The 19,528-nt window shown below is 50.3% G+C and overlaps 1 protein-coding gene across 4 annotated transcripts in view; it reads left to right on the forward strand.

The window, feature by feature from the left end:
* The window catches only part of WWC1 (WW and C2 domain containing 1), a 155,228-nt gene that overhangs the window by 107,944 nt on the left and 27,756 nt on the right, over nt 1–19,528 (forward strand). For all 4 annotated transcript variants that reach the window (XM_058722927.1, XM_058722936.1, XM_058722941.1 and 1 more), the window contains 7 exons: nt 1,123–1,365; nt 7,825–7,914; nt 8,755–9,290; nt 12,283–12,391; nt 12,852–12,932; nt 13,855–13,941; nt 15,128–15,320. In XM_058722927.1, the coding sequence (XP_058578910.1) occupies nt 1,123–1,365; nt 7,825–7,914; nt 8,755–9,290; nt 12,283–12,391; nt 12,852–12,932; nt 13,855–13,941; nt 15,128–15,320 (1,339 nt within the window). The remainder of the gene's footprint in view (nt 1–1,122; nt 1,366–7,824; nt 7,915–8,754; nt 9,291–12,282; nt 12,392–12,851; nt 12,933–13,854; nt 13,942–15,127; nt 15,321–19,528) is intronic.

Here is a 19,528-nt window from a genome sequence, read left to right on the forward strand (position 1 = left end):
GATTGAGCTCCCACCTCCTTCCTTTTAACATTTAATAAGTGCCTACAGTGTACCAGGCAGTGTACTAGAAGCTTATGATACCAAAATGATTTCTTAAGAATGGTCATTTTATAGGGGCACCTGGGTGGCCCAGTTGGTTAAGCGTCCAACTTCAGCTCAGGTCATGATTCCATGATTTGTGAGTTCGAACCCTACATCTGGCTCTATGCTACAGCTCAGAGCCTGGAGCCTGCTTCTGATTCCATATGTCCCTCTCTCTCTCTCTCACCCTCCCCTGCTCATGCTTGCTCGCTCGCTCTCTCTCTCTCTCACTCTCTGTCTCTCAAAAATAAAAATAAACATTAAAAAAAAAAAAAAAAAGAATGGTCCTTCTGTCAAGGCCAAAGCAAAGACTTTGGCTCAAGGCCTCTGACCCCAAATCCACAGTTGGTTATACCACACTGTGCTGCCACCATTCTCTGGGCTAGGAACATACAGTTATCAATTTCAGGGTTTGCTGTCTGTCATTGTAGTGGGTCCATGACTGCCATTGGTTGGGCACGAGTTATGTGCCAGACACTCTGAGCACATTATTGCTCATTTTCAGAACAAGTCTTGGGGAGTTTACCCAGTGTTATATTCTGTATATATATATACAGAAACATTCATTTGAGTGCTTACTATGTGCCAAATACTGTGCTTTGAGAGTTAATGGAATATGTCTAAAAACCTTCTACCACAACCCCATGACAAAGGAACCTTTGTTGTTCCTTCCAGAGAGATGAAGTGACTTGCCCAAGGTCACATAGCTGGCGGTAGGAGGCTATTGCCTGGTGATGAATCCAGCTCTCTGTTCTACCAGGCTTAATATCCCTGAGGGCAAGGACATTGCTTTGTTTACATCCCGTTCCCACCCCTGCAGAGCCTACTCACTGTTGGCACACGGTAGGCACCATTTGTGTTTGTTAGATGAAAATATGTTCCTTGAGATGGCCTGCTGGTCCAAGGGAAGACAGTCATTGCCAAAGATTGCTCTGAGGATGTCATGGCTCCTGGTACCTCATAACGTTGGAAACACAGTCTGTTACCCTGCTCCCACAGTGCCGCTGGGCACACCTGTCATGCTCCCCTCTCCGCCCACAGGATCGCCAACCTGAAGATCCAGCTGGCCAAGCTTGACAGTGAGGCCTGGCCCGGAGTGCTAGACTCCGAAAGGGACCGGCTGATCCTCATCAATGAGAAGGAGGAGCTGCTGAAGGAGATGCGCTTCATCAGCCCCCGAAAGTGGACCCAGGGGGAGGTGGAGCAGCTGGAGATGGCCCGGAAGCGGCTGGAGAAGGACCTGCAGGCAGCCCGGGACACCCAGAGCAAGGCGCTGACAGAGAGGTGGGGCTGGGCTGGGGCCAGAAGGGGCCTGGGACCCACCCTCCTGGGTCTATCTTCCACGGAAGCAGGAGGGGCAAGAGGGACCACCTGGGGCGTAAGGGCTCCTCTCTAAGAGCACTCGGTGTAGAAATCTTGCAACCTGCTAAAGTAGCAAACTGGGGGAAATGATTCACCACCCGGAATACCAGATACCTAGGAGTTTACACAGGGAATCGCAGCACCAAAAAGTCTGCTCGGGTGCAAGTTTTCAGAAATTATCTTCTGACTAACGTAAGTCACACAATCCTATATAATGTAGAGTAGTCATTTGCCAACTCGGTGACAGTGACTCACATGACAGGGACAAAATAGAGCATGTATACTCTTCTTATGTGTGATAGCCCTCTGATATTTTCTCTCTTGCATTCCTTTACGACGACATGACCCGCTAAATTGATTTCACCTCATGCTAAGGGGTTGCAGTTTGTACTTTGAAAAACACTAATTTCGATGCGGGTGCAGAATGAGATACTGATAGGAGCCAAACAGGCAATACAAATGCTGGAGGCCCACCTGCTGATAGATTGGGTCCCACTGGAGTGCACAGAACCCCCCTTGTCCCTTGTGGGTGCCAACTCCCACCTCTGGCTGGTGGGAATTCAGGCCTTAGGCTGCCAGAGGTCCCCATATTTCAAGAAAAGAATTGTCTGTATTTTTAACTATTGACAACTAATTTAATAACTTTAAGTAATATTGTGAAGGCTAAATCACCTTCATCTGTGGGCTTGGTTTAACCCAAAAGCTACTGGTTTATGTTCTCTGGATAACAGACTTGATTTCCTTCACTGTCTCCCCAGCATCCACACCCACATGTACAGAGCACAACCCTGTGTTCAGGGCAGGCCCTGCAGTCCTCAGCTTCTCATTCATTCTTTCATTCTGTCCGTCAGGCTATTGTTTATTCATTTATTTGAGAAATGGGCTTTTTTGGTACATATTTTCCATGCAAGGCAGTTTGGAGGATTCAGAAATTAGTAAGTCACAATCCCTGCCCCAGTGTCTTTAAAATCTATTCTAGTTACTTTCACTTTTTTAGGCAGCAGACTTTAGTGAGCAAGGTACCTACCCTTAAGGAGCTTAGAAGCAAAGGTAGTGATTTTCACATACGTGTGTGTGTTTGTGTATGTGTGCGCACATGCGCATTTGTGTTTGGGGGCGAGAATGAGCAAGGAAATTCCTCTTTTCCAGTGAAATCAGAGGCAGAAGCCCAGTTTATAAAGAAGGTAAACTTGCCTCCAGCCCAGTGGAAGCAGGCCAGGAGTCCTAGGGGCCTGGATGTGCGCTCTCTGCATCTCCCCTTCGGGAGCCTTCTGAGCTCTCTAGCACCCAGCTGACATCCGACTCCAGCACCTGAATAAACCCCCCTTGCACATGGTAGGGTGCCCAAGGGGTCACGTTGACCAGCCTCTGCCTGGCCTCTTGTAAGCACAGCAGAGTCCATTTATCCTTAAGCCCTTTCTCAGAATAGAAACACTCAGAAGTGTTTCTATCCTCCCCTGGAAGGGATGGCTGATGGGGTGACCCACCACCAGACAAGTGGAGGAGGAGTAGGACAGGGCTTCCATAATTGGTGTTTTGCAGCCCTTGAAGTACCTGCTAGAAATCGTCAGCAGCAAGACTCTGTCCTGCTCTCCCTGGGGCTGCATACTTTGGCTTGTGTCTATATACCCTCGTACCTCCAGTGTTAGTTGAATAAATGGTTAGCCGGCCTACGCACACCCTTCCCAGGCTTCTGCATGTATCTTCTGGCCTCTTCTAACAGTCCCCTGGGTCCCTCACTTATTCCCAGACCCTACAGCTTCCATGGGGAACCTTTCACTGTTGATGATGCTCACTGCCAGCAGCTGAAGAGAACACATTTCATGGCAGCCTTACTCCTTGTTGGATCAAAAAAGAAACCCATCCCACTGCTGACCCTGAGCAAGTCATTGACCAATATGGACTTCAGTTGCCTGATAGGGAAAAAAACTATAACTACGTATTGAATACCTATATAGCCTGAAGGCAGGCAGTTGGATCAGATTGTGATTTGAGGCTCTTCCCTGCTATAATAATTTTGGTTTCTTGAAAGTAGGATTGGAGGTTATCTTAGAGACTCCTATGCTACAGGCAAAAGCCACCACTATGTGCTAGACCCAGTATCCTGTATCATCTCATTTAAATCTCTCAGCAACCCTGAGACTATTCTCTATTTTATAGGTGAGGAAACCGAGGCTCGGTCAACACCACCACATGGCAGAGCTGAGATTAGAACCCAGGCTTGCTGGCTCTGGGGCCCATGCTTGCTGAGGCCAATGCCCAGTCAAAAGGGCTTTTATTATTGTCTCAGCCCTGTCTTTCAAAGGTCTGATTGCCGCTGAAAACGGCAAGTTTACACAGCCAGTCCAGGGAAGCCAGAATCCCCACTCCACAGCAGTGGCTGAGCCAGGCAGCCCAGAGGTCCCAGAGATACGTGCAGAGGGAAGCTGGGGGGGCGGCATGTGGGCAGGAAGAGGAGAGAGCCTCAGGAACGGTAGGGACAGTGCTGATGGCTCTGATCATCCTCCAGAGGAGAGAGGAGAAAACCAACCCAGCAATCTCTTGTCTGTGTCTACAGCTCTTTGCTTCTAGTCCTGTGTTTTTCTGTATGTGTTCATCCCCCGGACTCTGCTGTTCTCTGTCTAGGTCTCTTTCTGTCTTTTGTTTCTTATGTTCCTCTCTCTTCTCTCTCGTTGTCTCCTCCTCCCAGCCTCCAACTGAGTGTATGATGCTCCTCACCCTCACACATCAGCCTCTCCACTCAAGGGGCCTTTGAGATGGACAGGAATAGACATACCCAGGAAGGAACCACAGACCTGCCAAACCTCAATCACAGATCAGTCACAGTCAGACATCCCTGCACCCCATGCCCCCCCTCCCTTTCCGTGGGCCCTCACCACCACTTCTGAGAGCTGCTGTGCAGTCACAAAGGGTGCTTGTTAGAGTGTGGACTCCCTGGACTCCTCCCCAGGGACCAATTCCCCAGGCCTGAGATGTAGCCCAAGCTCTTGCATTTTTAACCAGCACCCCAGGTGCTGAGCCACAGCTCGTGGGGATTCCAGCTCCACCTTCTGGATCCTCTTCCTACTTCCACGCTTGATGCATCCGTGGCTTCCCAGCATGTGCCAGGCATCACACGCAAATGCCATATGTCCTACTAAGCCCAACGCCTCTACTAGGAGGCCTCGGCACCTGCATGTTGCTGCTGGCAGCTACGCCCCTGTGCACAGGAAGTTGAGGCCACCCGATTCCCAGTCCCCTTGGCATCCTAGCTGGGCTCCAGTGTGACCTGCATTTACTGCCAGAACACGTCTCTATGACCTTTCTCCCAGAAAACAGGAAAATACAGGTAGAAATGGTGAGCCCCAGCTGTTCCTTGAGCCTACAACATCACAGCCTGAAGGGCTTGCTCTTATGGAGAGTCAGGAGATCCCACGGTCTTGTCCATTCCATTGAGAGTCGAGGATTTAATTCATTATGGGCTCCATCTGCCGGTCTGCTGCCTGCCCCACCAGCCCCAAGCAGGACTCTGGAAGAACAGCACCAGGGATTGAGCTGGTCAAGGACCATGTCGAGTCCCTCACCACCTTGTTCAGTTGTCTAGAGCAAGCTCTGGTCTTCATTGCAGAGCCTGTGTTGGTGGAGGGATGGCATGATTAGGTTTTCCCATGAGAATGAACTCTTTTTCCCAGGCCATAGGCCGGATTGGCTGTGCTCTGCGAACGGGTCAGTCATTCCTTCTCTAGCAGGGTGGCATAAGGGGATATGAGGCCGACAGTGGAACACATTTGTCTGTGGGAGATACAACGTCCAGCCTCCAACCAGTGCAGCAGCTCATAAACCTTAGTGTGCCTAAAAATCACCTGTGAGTCCTAATGGAGATGCAGATTCCTGAGCCCTGCCCCACACATTCTGAGTCAGTTGATCAAAGTAGGCCCCAAGATTGAGCATTTAATAACCACTCCTTCCTTTCTGCTACAGGAGGTCTGTGGACCACACACTGAGAACCATAAATCTAGCGGATACACGAGGGCAGCCCACATCATGCGTTTGCTAGGGCACAGCCTTGCTTGATGGAGCCCCTTCCCTGTCAGATCCTGGGACCTTAGAGTGGGCTCACTCCAGGGGTTAGAGAGAGCCATGCCTGGAGCCAGCACACTGCTTAGAGCCCATCCAAGCTGCCCTCCATGCAGGATCTCAGGAGAGTACCTGAGAGATGGGCCTATATCCAGTGGTTGCTTCTAAATGCAAGGATTTTGCCTCCAGGGAGATAGTTACTGAATTGGGCTTTAGTATCAGATATGAGACTTGCCTTGGTGCAGATCTTTGCTCCCAAGTTCCAGGACACTCCACCACACTCCCCGCATCTTCTCTGGGCCTTCTGGGCTCATTCTCTCAGGTTCCTTTGCCAACTGTTGCTGGTCCATTCAACCTTGTTGTGCTGTTTATACTCAGAGCTTAGTCCTGGGCCCTCCCTTTTTTCCCCCCACTATATTTTGCCCTAAGGCAGTACATTTGTTTGTTAGGTCTGCCACACCAAAGTACCACAAAATAGATGAAATGTATTGTCTCACAGTTCTGGAGCCTGAAGTCCAAGACCAGAGTGCTGCCAGGATTGTTTCTTTGGAGGTTTCTCTCCTTAGCTTGAAGGTGGTCATCCATACATGAACGTCTACCATGACTTCACATGGTCCGCTCTGCATGCATGTCTGTGTCCTAATCTCCTCCTATAAGAACACCAGTCATGTTGGATTAAGACTCATCCATATGACCTCATTTTACCTTAATTCTTTAAAGGCCTTATCTCCAAGTACAGTCACATTTTGAGGTACTAGGTTATTAAGACTTCAGTATATGACTTTGGGGGTAAGGGGACACAATCTGGTCCATAGAAGATGGTCATCTTTTTCATGTGGTCATCATGTGATGGGGGTCCCCCACATTTACAATAGCCCACCTGTTCAGTGTTCATACGCACACATCCCTAAGGGAACTCTTCCCTTCCCCTGGGCTGCTCTGCCCATCACTCTTCCATCCCGACAGAGGCCATCTCAGATCCATTCAGTTGCTAGTGACAGGGACCTCACAGTCTTCCTCTTAACTCCCTCGGCCTTGCCCCTCATCCAGCCCATGACCTTTCTCTGTCTGCTCCGTCTGAAGCACACCATCATAGCCACCCCAACTCTTGTCCCTGTCTCCCATCCACAGCCTCCTGCCCATTTTCCTCACAGCAGCCATGATGTCTTTAAAATGAAAGAGGTCCCTGCTGTGATTCCCCTCTTGGAATGTTCTTTCCCCTGTGCTTTTCCTGGCCAACTCCTACCCATCCTTCATATTAGCTTAAATTTCTCTACTAGTCAGGAGAGGCCACCTGCTGCAGGAAACAACCCCCTAAATTTCTATGGCTAAATACAGTAGAAGTTTTCCTGGCTGACAGGCAGCCTTATGTGTGTTTGGTCATTCAGGGACCCACGCTCTTCCGTCTGTGGCACGAGCTCCTTTAGAGCCCTCCAGGGAGCAGTGGGGAAGATCCACCTACATCTCTTAACCACCTCAGCCTGATGCGCATCCTTTGCTCACCTCCTGTTGGCCAGAACCTGGTCCCATGCCCCACCTACCCAGCTGCCAGGGAAGCTATGAAAGGTCCAACTGTGAGCCCAGGGAGCTCAGTACAGCACAGGCTAAGCCACAAAGCCACTTGCTCCAAGAATCCCACCTGCTAGTCTAAATTGGGTCTCTCCTGTGTTCTTTTCCACTATTCCGTACTTTTTATTCCTAAACCTTGACACACAGTATGTTCATTAGATATTTCGATATTTGAGTACTTTTTTAATGTGTGTCCTCCCCCACCCTCCCCAGCAGAATGTGAGCTCCATAAGTGCAGAAACAAGTTCTGTTTTGCTTATATCTTTATCCCTAGTGCCAAGTGCCACCAGGTTCTCGTATGAGGTAGGCACTAAGCAAATATTGGTGGGTGAGTAGGGGCCAATGGATGGGAAGGAAGGAGGAGAAGGGAGGGCTGCTTGGGTGGAATTCTAATTCTACCACTAATCCTCCAGCATTAAATTATTTAACTCTTAAGCGCCTCAATTTCCTCATATGTAAAGTGGTAAAAACCATTTTGCTGTGCAGGGTTCTTGTACAAATGAATGAAGGCAGTGTTACCCATTTCCTAGCACAGTGCCTGTTATATAGTAGGTGACGAATATAGCAGTTCCTATAGGATCATATGTGGGGGCCATATCTCCCCCAAAGATCATAGTAAAACACTCCCAGAAAATTCTTGTGTGTTTGTGGATCTGCATGTACATCTTCACACGTATATGCCTGTGATTCTTTGTCTAGGAAGATGGAGGCTGGATTCCCCCTCGTGCTCCCCACTCATGCCTTCTCTTCCTTCAGGTTAAAGTTAAACAGTAAGAGGAACCAGCTGGTGAGAGAACTGGAGGAAGCCACCCGGCAGGTAGCAGCTCTGCATTCCCAGCTGAAAAGGTGAGCAGTGGGCCACAAGTGTGGCCTTGGGGACAGCCAGACACCAGCATCCTGAGGTCGCCCAGGCTCTGCCCTTCCTGGGTCCTCCATGGCTTGAGTGTGGACATTTGGAAACACAGGGGGCAGCTGGTTAGGCTGGTGGACTCGAGGCTGGTGTGGCATGGCCAGGGCAGGGTCCCTCACCTGTCTGCACCATGGTGCCCTCAGCCCTCCTGACAGCACTGAGAAGACCTCCCCCCCCCCCCCACCCCACCCCCGGTCAGGTGCCATTCACATCTCTAATATCTGCCCACCTGCTTTGCCAACGCAGAGAGAACAGGCCTCAGGCCTGGGCCTCAGTGGGCAACAGCATATCGCTGGAATTTAATATATTTTGTTCCATCAGATATTTTTAATCCTTGCCTTCTATTTGTCGTAAATGATGCTGCTTTTCCAATCCCACTTAGGGTGTAAAGTTTCCTTTTAAAATAAATGTGTTGAAGAGTAAAGAGTGAGTTTATTTGAAGAAAAATATCAAGAAACAGGGCTGGATTCATACAAGAAAACATAGTGTAAAAATGGACTACGGCCAGTGGAGGTTTGGCAAACAGGAAAAAGTGGACTTTTAAGGCCACTGACTTGGATTGGAATCCCCCTTCTGCCACTTTCTGATCATGTGGCCTTCTCAGGATGCCTTTTTAGTGAAATGGGGGTGCATGGTCTCCCCTGGAGACTGTCAAGAGGGTCCAACAAAATTAAGTGTTCCGAGCAGCCATAGGGCTTCTCAGAGCCAAGAAGGAGGTTCAGGGTGGCCCATTTCCTTCTGTGTGTCTTCACCCTCTGTTGTCTTCGTGCCCCCAGCCTCTCAAGCAGCATGCAGTCCCTCTCCTCGGGCAGCAGTCCTGGATCCCTCGCATCCAGCCGGGGCTCCCTAGCCGCCTCTAGCCTGGACTCCTCCACCTCAGCCAGCTTCACTGATCTCTACTACGACCCCTTCGAGCAGCTGGACTCGGAGCTGCAGAGCAAGGTGGAGTTTCTGCTCCTGGAGGGGGCCACAGGCTTCCGGCCCTCAGGCTGCATCACCACTATCCATGAGGACGAGGTGGCCAAGACCCAGAAGGCGGAGGGGGGCAGCCGCCTGCAGGCCCTGCGCTCCCTGTCTGGCACCCCGAAGTCCATGACCTCCCTGTCCCCCCGCTCCTCACTCTCCTCTCCGTCCCCGCCCTGCTCCCCTCTCATTGCTGACCCCCTGCTGGCTGGAGACACCTTCCTGAGCCCCCTGGAGTTTGACGACCCGGAGCTGAGTGCCACTCTTTGTGAACTGAGCCTTGGCAGTGGCACCCGGGAGAGGTACCGGCCGGAGGAACCAGGAACGGAGGGCAAACAGTTGGGCCAAGGTACAGAGGGGGACCATGAAGGGGGTGGGCAGGGTAGGAACTGCACTCAGGCCTGAGTGCAGACCCCAGTGATAATTAGGGCCATTTATCGACTGCTTTCTATCTGCCCAGGCTTTATGTGTATATCAGTCCATTTATTCATTCAGGAGACATTATTTTTACGTACTCACTACGTTCCAGGTCCCAGGCTAAGGGTTTTTCCATGATGGATCCATTCATTCAATTGATATTAAGCATCTGTTAAAACTAAATGCCAGATCTTGTGCTAATGGCTGTACATGGATTCCTTCATTTATTCAGTCAGCATATGGGACATGCGCCAGGCACAGGGTGACTCACAAGGACACAGTGTGGAAGACTGGCAAGCTCCAGGTCCCTGTCCCCAAGAAGCTTACATGCCATTGAAGGCACAGACATTAACTATACAACCAGACCAGTAAAGGCCCTAGGAGGAAAATAAAATGGGATGTGATGGGGCCTCTCAGGTCGGGGTGGAGCTGCCAGTTCAGACTGGATTGTGAAGGAAGATGACATTTGGGTGAGCATTTAAACGGTGAGAAGGAGCCAGCTTTGGGAAAAGTAAGAGCAAAATCTCTGAGGCCACAGGTTAAAGGTCACCAGCAAACCAGAGAATCAGGAAGGGCCCAGTCATTTAAGGCCTGGTGGGCCATGGTAAGGAGTTTGGATTTTATCCTAATAGCAGCAAGGACCCATATGACCATTTGAAGCCAGGGAATGACAGGATCTGGCTCCCACTCTGCATGGGGTCAGAAAGAATATTTTGGTATAGATTGAGATTCAGGTAGGAATCTCTAAAACAGAAGATGATGATGGTGACAGTTATGATTTATTAGGAGAAAAATTCTTTAGCAGCCAGCATATATTATAATAGTTACATTTTATTGGGGTATGTTGTGTGACGGGCTATGTGGTTTATACAGTGAAATAGGTTACTTCTGTTATGCCCATTTCACAGATGAGGAGACAGAGGTTTAGAGAGGTGATATTACTTGCTATGGGTCCCCCAGCCAGCAAGTGAGAAAGAAGGGATTGGAATCTGGGTTTTCCTGACCCCAGAACCCAACCTCTTTATTGTCACACTCCTCTCAGGATGTGAGGCAGCCCTGTGTGTTTATTCCTGGGACACTTCTGGTGCTCACTGGCCCCACCACACCCATCTGATATGAAGGTCAGAACTGTGAGCAGGGTGCCCTGGGGCTCCCAGGCTTTCCTGGCCATGATTTATTGGGTATAGGTATACAAGATACAGTCAGGACCACCTGCCCAGAACCCACACTAAGACATGTGCTGGCTTCGTGCGCACAGGGCTCCTGCTCCTGGCTCCTTGTGATGCCAGCTGGAAGAAGCTAGACCCATCTCAGCCATAAGGCTCTGGCCGCTATGCCCAGAATTATCTCTTCGTGTGCAAGGGCTGGTGGGAGCAAGGGCGGGGGGGGGGGGGGGGGGGGAGGGAGGAGACGAAATTTCCTGGTTAATTAAAGGGTCTGCTGGGTGATTGCCAGCCATTTCCTTAGAAGAGGTGCCGAGAGATCCCTGGGGCTCCCTCATCAGGAAGGGAGTCTTGCTGAGTGCTCTCAAATGAAAATAAAAACAGGCTTCCTACTACAGCAGGTGGCAAACTTCAGAAAATTGTCCCCTGGAGAGGAGCGAGTGCAGGTGGAACCTGTAATGAGGCTTCAGAAGAGCTCTTGACATTCTGTCAAAGGCTGGCAATAAGCCAAGTCAGGGACCCAGCAAGGTGCTGGGAGTGACCCTCCTTGTCTCCCCCAGAGTGTCCTCGGTGCTTGTGGGCCAAGGACCACACATGTCTCAGGATGGCATTCCCTTCATGCCATCTCCAAAAGCCGTCCCTGCAGTGAGCAATGCCAGGCTGAGCTCGACACTAAGCAGGTTATGTGATTAGTGCCGCTGTTCAGTCAGCAGACAAATTAATCTCCTTAAGTGGTTTAGTGAAGGGTGGAGATGCATGGGTCTGAAGGCGGGAGGTCTCCGCTGGCCGCAGCAGGCATGGAACACGGGTTGGGAGAGCTGCACCCAGATGGCCACTTTGCTTCTCCCAGGCTCAATGTCACCATCCCTTTCCCCAGCCTGGCCCATCCCCAGCCTCTTCTCCAGGCTGCCCCAGGGCCTGGCACACAGCAGGCAGTCAGAAGTGCCAGCTGTGAGGTTGAAGGGCCTGAATCTGGTCTTGCCCTCCCACTGCATGGAGCTCAGGAGCCTTCCTATCCATGCTGGTAGCTCTGAGCCTGGCCTGCCACGCCTCCAGCGCTTGTGACTTGAAGAAGGAAGGAATGTGCAGCATGAGCCAAGTGCCTGGTCTGAGCCCTGGGTCGGAGACCTTTGAGGCCCTCCGTCAAGGGGAGGGAGCTGGAGAGCTGAGTTAGGAGTGGAATGGGATAGGCAGAGCAGGAGAGCTCATGCTGAAATCTTCCCTTTTCTTCCACTTGCCCCTCCCAAGGGTCCAGCAGTTGTTACTTTGCCCCGCCCCGCCCCAGGTGTGTAGGGATTGATCTAGAAGGCATCACCATAGTGCTGGGAATGACCGTTGCAATAAGGATAGTGGTGCTAAATTTTACAGCGTTTTCCTGCACCAGTCTCTGTACTGAGGACTTCCCTATAATGTCTCATTGAGTCCCCCCCCAGCAGCCCTACCAGGTAAGTGTTGTTATTCCCATTTTACAGATAAGGAACCCAAGGTTCGAGAGGTGAAATCCACGTCCCAGTGTCATGAAGCAGTAAGTGGTGGAGCTGAGATTTGAACCCATGCAGTTTGGCTTCCAAGTCTGGGATGCTAAACACAGCATCATCCGCTACCCCTTCCTTCACCCCAAAGGAAGGCAGGACCTTGCTGTCGACTTCAGTGGTGGTATTTGGCAGGACTCTCTTGGGGCAGAGGGTAGGTCATAAGTGTGTGTTGCAAAGACAGTGTCCTGGTTTCTGAATCCTGTCTTGCCATCTTTCCTTTCTCCAGCTGTGAATACAGCCCAGGGGTGCAGCCTGAAAGTGGCCTGTGTGTCAGCTGCTGTGTCAGATGAATCCGTGGCCGGGGACAGTGGTGTGTATGAGGCTTCTGTGCAGAGGTGGGTCCCTGAGTCTTGACTGTCTCTGGGAAGTCTGAGTATGCAGAGCCTGGGCCCCCTCAGGCCCAGGCTGAGGAACCCACAGCCTTATGTGGGAGGAACCCACAGAAGGGCATGGCCAGGTGACTCAGCCCTGTGTGGTATAGGCTGAAGATGCAGACAGTGCTGCTCCTCCTGGCTGGGGGCACTTCACATTCGCGGGAGTGCCAGTTCCACGATTGCCATTAAGGAGCGTATGGCTGGGGGAGTTCATGCTGGAGGAAGTGCAGCCCCTTCAAAACAGAAATCCCGAGCAGTTGTGGGAAGGCGGAATCTGCAGGGAGTCTGAGCTGACCCAGACTTTCCTCCTTGAGGACCCGACTGTGCCCTCCCAGAGGGAACCCTGTTTCTGGAAGATGACTTTGGCCCCAGGTGACTGCAGGGAAGCCTGACCCTCCTTCTTCCCTGTGTTGCCTCTCAGACCGGGTGCTTCAGAAGCTGCCGCTTTTGACAGTGACGAATCCGAAGCAGTGGGTGCAACCCGGGTTCAGATTGCCCTGAAGTAAGTGACTGGGAGGGCAGGAGCACATGGGTGGTCAGCCGCATCTTCCCAGTTTTGACCTTCATGGCTGCCTAGGGGAGAAAGGCAGAACCAGCAGGACCTGCCGACACTTGTGGCCTCCTAACTAAAGAGGGCCAACCCTTTCCCTCCCTCTCACCTCCACATTTTACCAAAGAGAAGAATGAGGCTTTGAAGACCTTGTTACTTGCCCCAACTCACTGAGCTGGCCAGTGGCAGAGCAAGACCATGACCAAGACCTCCTGTGCCTTGTTTTTTGGGGCCATTGTTGCTGTGGTTTTTTGGCTTACTGTCCCATTGAAGTTTCAGCCATTGGGGGCTGCAGCCCAGATTTGTTGTTCCCGTGTTTTCCCTTGATGCAGGATGGCCACAATATTATTTTTAGTAGAAATTGCCAATATTCAAGTATCAAGAGATTTCACACAGCACAATCTTCTGGCTTCTCCTTAAACATTCAGACTGATAGGGGCACCTGGGTGGCTCAGTCGGTTGAGCATCCCACTCTCGATTTCGGCTTGGGTCATGACGGCACGGTTTCATGGGGTTGAAGCCCCGCGTTGGGCTCTGCGCATTGACTGCGTGGAGCCTGCTGGGGATTCTCCCTCTCTCTCTGGCCCTTCCCCGCTCACACTCTGTCTCTCTCAAAATAAATAAATGTAAAAAAAAAAAAAAAAAAAAAAAAAAGTAAACGGAAATCTAAGCTGACACTTCATTTTAAAAAAAAATAAAAATAAGAATTCAGACCGGCAGGTCTGAACCTGCATCCCTACATGGCCCAAAGCACTGGGCCTGTGCTCTCAAGTTCCCCACAGTCCCCCAGGCAGCCAGCAGCCACGTCTGTGATGATTAAGAGAGAGAGAAATGTGTTACTCATACGTGCTCCATATGTCCCTCTCCATTTCAGGTACGATGAGAAGAATAAGCAATTTGCAATATTAATCATCCAGCTCAGTAACCTTTCTGCTCTGTTGCTGCAACAAGACCAGAAAGTGTGAGTATGTGGCTGACAGGGTTTGTATGAGCCTATCAACCTCTGCGGCCATCCCCGGGGGCACTCTCCTGCCCTTGCCCGCTGCACCATCGGGCCCCGTGCGTATTTCATCTGTATGGCCATGATGCACATTGTCAGTACTGTGAATGTGGATGTGGATACAGGCGTGATGGCAAACTCGCTGACTGGAACGAGAAGCACTGTAGGCAGCTTCAGTTCCTTCACAAGCACATTGTGAGCACCTACCATGTGCCAGCACTAAGAGCGGGGTGGTGAGCAAATCCTTGCCCTTTGAACTTGAAGCCTCACAAAGAAGAGGGTCATGGCCCCTATTATCTGCTCTAAGCTCAAATATTGCACACAGAAAGAGGCCTGAAATTCTCAAGAGCCTGCGCCTGTCACTGTGCTTCTATTGGAAGGGCGTGATGGGTATTACCTTACAGTTGATTATACAGCAAACACCTGTGCTATTTGCCTGTTGGCTCTTGCCTTGGCAGACCGGGTTTACATTTCATTGCATTCACCTGCCTGCAGGTTTCTCCTTTAGATGATAGGCATTGGGGCAGCAGCAGGAGCTTATATTTCTGAGGTCTGTACCCGGCCAGCATCTGAGGCTGTGACATGTGGGAAAGGGAAAGACAGGAGGAAAGCAGGACAAACAGAATAAAGAAGATTAGACACTAGGGTTGTCTTTAGTCATTTGCTCTTACAAACAGTGCCAGAACAAGTAACCTTCTCCATATCTCATTGGTACTTGTACAGTGGTATTTGTAGAAGAGTGTCTAGAAGCAAGGTGAATGGGGTCACAAGGCCAGTGCACCTGGAATTGTGTTAGGGTTGTCACATTCCCCTCTGCAGGGGCGGTAGCATTTTGCCTTCCTACCAGCAGCTGTATAAGGATTCCTGAGTGTTAACAATCTTGCTGATCCTTCTGTGCACAGAAGTTTGCACACTGTTGACCTCAGGTTCCATACTCTTTGAGGTTCTAAGGATTGGAGATTTGGGAGAAGGAAGAGCAATTGTTATCCTTGGGGCCCTCTCTGCTTCCCTTACAAATATCTGCATAACCGCTTGAGAAATTACAAACTCCTCCACTGTTATTGTCTTAGGGATTTGTGGCAACAGTTTAGCCCAACACATTATCCCAGACCCAGGCTGACTCAGGCTCTCCTCTGTCTCTCTCTAGGAACATTCGTGTAGCTATCCTTCCCTGCTCCGAAAGCACCACCTGCCTGTTCCGGACCCGGCCCCTGGATGCCTCAGACACTCTCGTGTTCAATGAAATGTTCTGGGTGTCCATGTCCTATCCAGCCCTTCACCAGAAGACCTTAAGAGTTGATGTCTGTACCACCGATAGAAGCCATCTGGAGGAGTGCCTGGTGAGGGCTGTGCCTGTCTGTCTGTCTGACTGTCCAGCCGTCTGTCCTTCTGGAGATTGGCCCACCTTGTATTTCAGGGAGAAGGCTTGGAGAAAACACAGGCTGTAGTGTGAAGCTTGTCTTGGGTTCCAGGCAGGGACTGTTGCACAGGTGAACAGCATTGGCACACTCATTGAGAGCAGGGGGCGAGGAGGCGGGAAGCCCCTTTGTCAACCATGGAACTACAGGGCTTCATCCCTTGTGCCCGAGGCTGCGTTGCCTATGACTCTTTAATTCTCAGTCTCAGTTTCCTTATCTGTAAAATCCAGCTAACACTGCCCACCTCACAGATGGTTCTCTGAGGATTAAATGAGGATTAAAGCTGTGTTTCTGGAACTTGAACATGCACACAAGTTACCTGGGGCTCTGGTTAAAATTCAGATTCTGATTCAGCAAGTCTGGGGCAGTAGTGGGGGCAGGCACTAAGAGATTCTGCATTTCCGATAAGCTCCCAAGTACTGCTGATTGCCTGGTCCCCATAGCAAGGATGTAAAACAACAGTGTGTCTGCACATACTAGATGCTCACTGACTATCAGTCCCCTGCTCTCCTCAGCTGGGGTATAAAACAGCATCATTGCCATTTATGTTGCTGATGTTACTACTGACAATAATGTAATAGCATCCATAGATTGAATGCAGTTTATGTGGTGGGCATTGAGCTAAGCCCCTTATGTGTAGTTTTTCTATCTGACCCTCACTAAAATCTTATAAAACAAGTACTGTTATATCAGTGAGGAAACCGAGGCAGAGAGAGGTAAAAGAACCTTCCCAAGGTCACACAATCAAGAAGAGCCATGAGCAGTTAGAAGCTAGGCAGCTCCCCTTCTGCAGCCCACCCACATCAGCCCCTTGGTGTTTGTACCAGCGTGGTGCTCCCTGGAACCCACAGGTAGGACAGTGACGGAAGACTGGTGAGCATGGTAGATATTGGGCACCAGAGCAGAAAGCTTTTCCAATCCCAGGCTCTTCTGTGAAACATTTCCTCAGCCCTGGGAATTCCTCAATGAGAAGAGACTCAATCCTATTTTCTTCTCCTAATTGGATGTCTTTTATTCCTCCTTCCTAATTGAAGTGTGGCCATTGCTGGTTGCCATGGCAGCAGCCAAAGCGCTCATCCCACTGTGGCTTGTCTCTGTCTGTGGCCAATGGGAAATCTACTTTCCCGTATCCTGTGGGGATATAGAGTGTCAGGCTGCCGTGTTTTGGTGGCTAGAGGAGTAAGCGAGGAAGTGAGACACTAGAAAGGCCATGTGCTCCCACGCGGTCTCCCTACACTGCTGGGTTTGGGGAATCCCTGGTCTGCTTTGAGCTGCTTAATCAGCCAGGCTGCCACAGTGGTACCCATCCTGAGCAGCGTCTGTTTGTAGTACTGGGCTAAGAAGTCTGCATGCAGTGTCTCCCTTAACGCTCACAGCAGCCTGAGGAAGAAGCGTTAGGATTGCCTCCACTTGACAGATGAAGGATCAAGACGCAAAAGGGCTAAGTAACCTGCCCAGGTCATCCATTGAGTAAGTGGAGAAGTCCGCTTCCTGGTTGCAGCTTCTTTACACATAGCCTTCATACTGTCCCACCTCTCAGGTGGTTACCACGTCCCCCCTGTCCACAGACCTGGATTATGGGTTTGGATGAACACGTGGCCTGCCTTGCCCACTATCTCCGGCAACTGTTCTACTGAATGCTTTAGCATGGCATAATCGGGGTCACAGGCTTTCCAGCTGCACCCTGTTGTCCACTCCCTAGCTGCTAAGCTCAGTGCCACTCAGAGCAGGTTATGTTAAGAAAGCCCACTTCCCAGGCACCCCTCCTATTCCATAGTTAACCATTACAACAGAGAGGCTTTTTTCACCTTGCCATCCCCACCTGGGAAAACCCAGCCCTGTCAAAGTGAACTCTCCGTCCATGCACTAAAACACAGCCATGCCATATGGTCTCGTGTTAAAATTGTGGTCACAAACCTCGCATGAGCCCTAATGCTACTCAGCACTGGTACTGCCTTCCCCTTCCCAGGGGCAAATTCTTACCCTCTCCCCTGTCCTCAGACTTCTGGCCTCTTCTCCCACCCTCATACTTCCCCTGCTGAGGGCCTTGCTCCCCACGGTTCTTGGGTTCTTGCCATTTCTCCTGGCTCTGAGGTTGGCCCCCCCACTGCCATGTGAGGCAACTTCTCACTACCTGTTATTTTCTGGCTCTTTCCTCTCTTCAGTCTTCACTCCTCTGCTGGGCCTGGCCTATCAGTACACCAACAGGCTATTAATTCTCTTAAGAAACAAAACAAAAACAAAAAAAAAAAGAAAGATTTTACCCATTTCTCCCTCCAGCTACTACTTTGTTTCTTTCCTTTATAGCAAAAGGTGAAATGTTCTCTCTGTAACCCAGTTCATGTGGGATTTCGCCGTCATCATTCTGCTAGAAATGTGCTCCCCAAGGTCATCCGTGGCCTCCTCGTTGCTAACCCCAGTGGCCACTTCTCCATCCTCACCCTCCTTGGCCTGTCGACTGTGTTTGGTTCAGTTGCTCCCAGAATCCTCCTCAGCCTCCTTTGCCCTGACTTGGCTTCCCCAGCACCTCACTCTCAGTGTTCTTCCCTCATTACTGGCATCTCTGTCTCCTTGGCTGATTCTTCTCATTTCCCCAACTGCTGTGTGTCAGGGCTCAGGACTCACCCCTCTCCCCTTTTCTGTTTGCATTCACTGCCTTGGTAATCTCATCTCATTCTCCCGCTTCAAACACCATGTCAGATGTATGGCTCCAGCCTGGGCCTCCCCACTCGCAGCTGCATAACACCTCTGCTGTCTGTTCCACATCTTCTCTTGCTTGTCCAGGAGGCATCTCAGATGAACTTGTCCATAAGCACACTCCTGATCTGTCTTCCTGTGTTTTTACTGTCTCAGCTAAAAGCAACTCTGTTCTTCCACTGCCCAGGCCAGAGACCACAGGCTCATCCTTGACCTGTCTCTTCCTCTCCGCTCCACATCTAATCCTTCAGGAATTCCTGGCAGGTCCCTCTTCAGAAGATCCCCAGACCCCGGCCACTTAGCGCTGCTCCTGTCCCACTGCTGTCTGTCACCTGGATTGCGCAGCAGTCTCTCCTGGGTCTCCTTGGTCTGTCCTTGCCTCCCTTCATCTCCTCTCAACACAGTCACCAGAGTGATCCTATTAAATTGCAAATCAGTGCTTACACTCCTCTACCTATAACTTTACATTCGCTTCTGTGTCCATCTGGAGTCAACTCCTGGGCCCCTTGCCTGCCCTCCAAGGCCCTCGGGGATCTGTCTCTTGTTATCTCTCAGATTTTATCCCCAGACTCTTCCTCCTGCCTCCCTGTTCCCCTTGAATATACCAGCATGCTCCTTGCCCCAGGCCTTTGCACTTGCTGGCCCCTCTGACCAGAATTCTCTTCTCCCAGATACTGATGGACAGGGCTCACTCTCCCGCCTCATTGTGGGCTTGACCCAGATGTCACCTTCTCAGGGAGGTCTTTCTTCCATCCTATTTAAAAATTACATTCCCCCTCCACTCTTGTCCCCCGCCCCTGTGTTATTTTTCTCTGCAGCGCGTTCCCCCACCTAACATTTATCAGTATTACAGATTTTAGGGTATACATGATTTTCACATTTTATCAAATCTCTAGAATCAAGATGCAGTTTATACTAGATGACAGGTCAGAGTGTAATTGACAACTATTTTTCTTTCTTAGTAATGCATGAAATAGTACACTGACTTTACTTACTGATTTGTTTATCTGATTCCCCCAGACTGGAATGTAAGCTCATGAGGACAGAGATTCTTATCTGCCTTAAATCCTACTGTATCCCCAGCCTTCAAAACAGTGTCTGGCACATAGAGGCTACTTAGCTATCTGTGTGTACTGAATAAATAAATGAATGCCCTCACAGGGCATCATTTACCAAAGTAGACCACATTTATACCTATGAGCCAGCCCAAAATAGACAGTATATCTTGTTGGAATTAATAATAATCTGATGGCAGTGTTACACCTCAAAGCTGTCATTATATTCTTTCCCCCTTGCCCCTCAAACATGGCCTGGCCTGTTCTGAACTGTAATATCTGACACATTTGTCTGTCTTCACAAGAAAGTGTGACCCCTTTGGGGGCAACATCCTGTCTTACATGTTTCTATGGCTCCAGAGTCTGCAAAGTGCTCAG

The sequence above is a fragment of the Neofelis nebulosa genome, chromosome 1, assembly GCF_028018385.1.
Source record: "Neofelis nebulosa isolate mNeoNeb1 chromosome 1, mNeoNeb1.pri, whole genome shotgun sequence".
Taxonomy (NCBI): domain Eukaryota; kingdom Metazoa; phylum Chordata; class Mammalia; order Carnivora; family Felidae; genus Neofelis; species Neofelis nebulosa.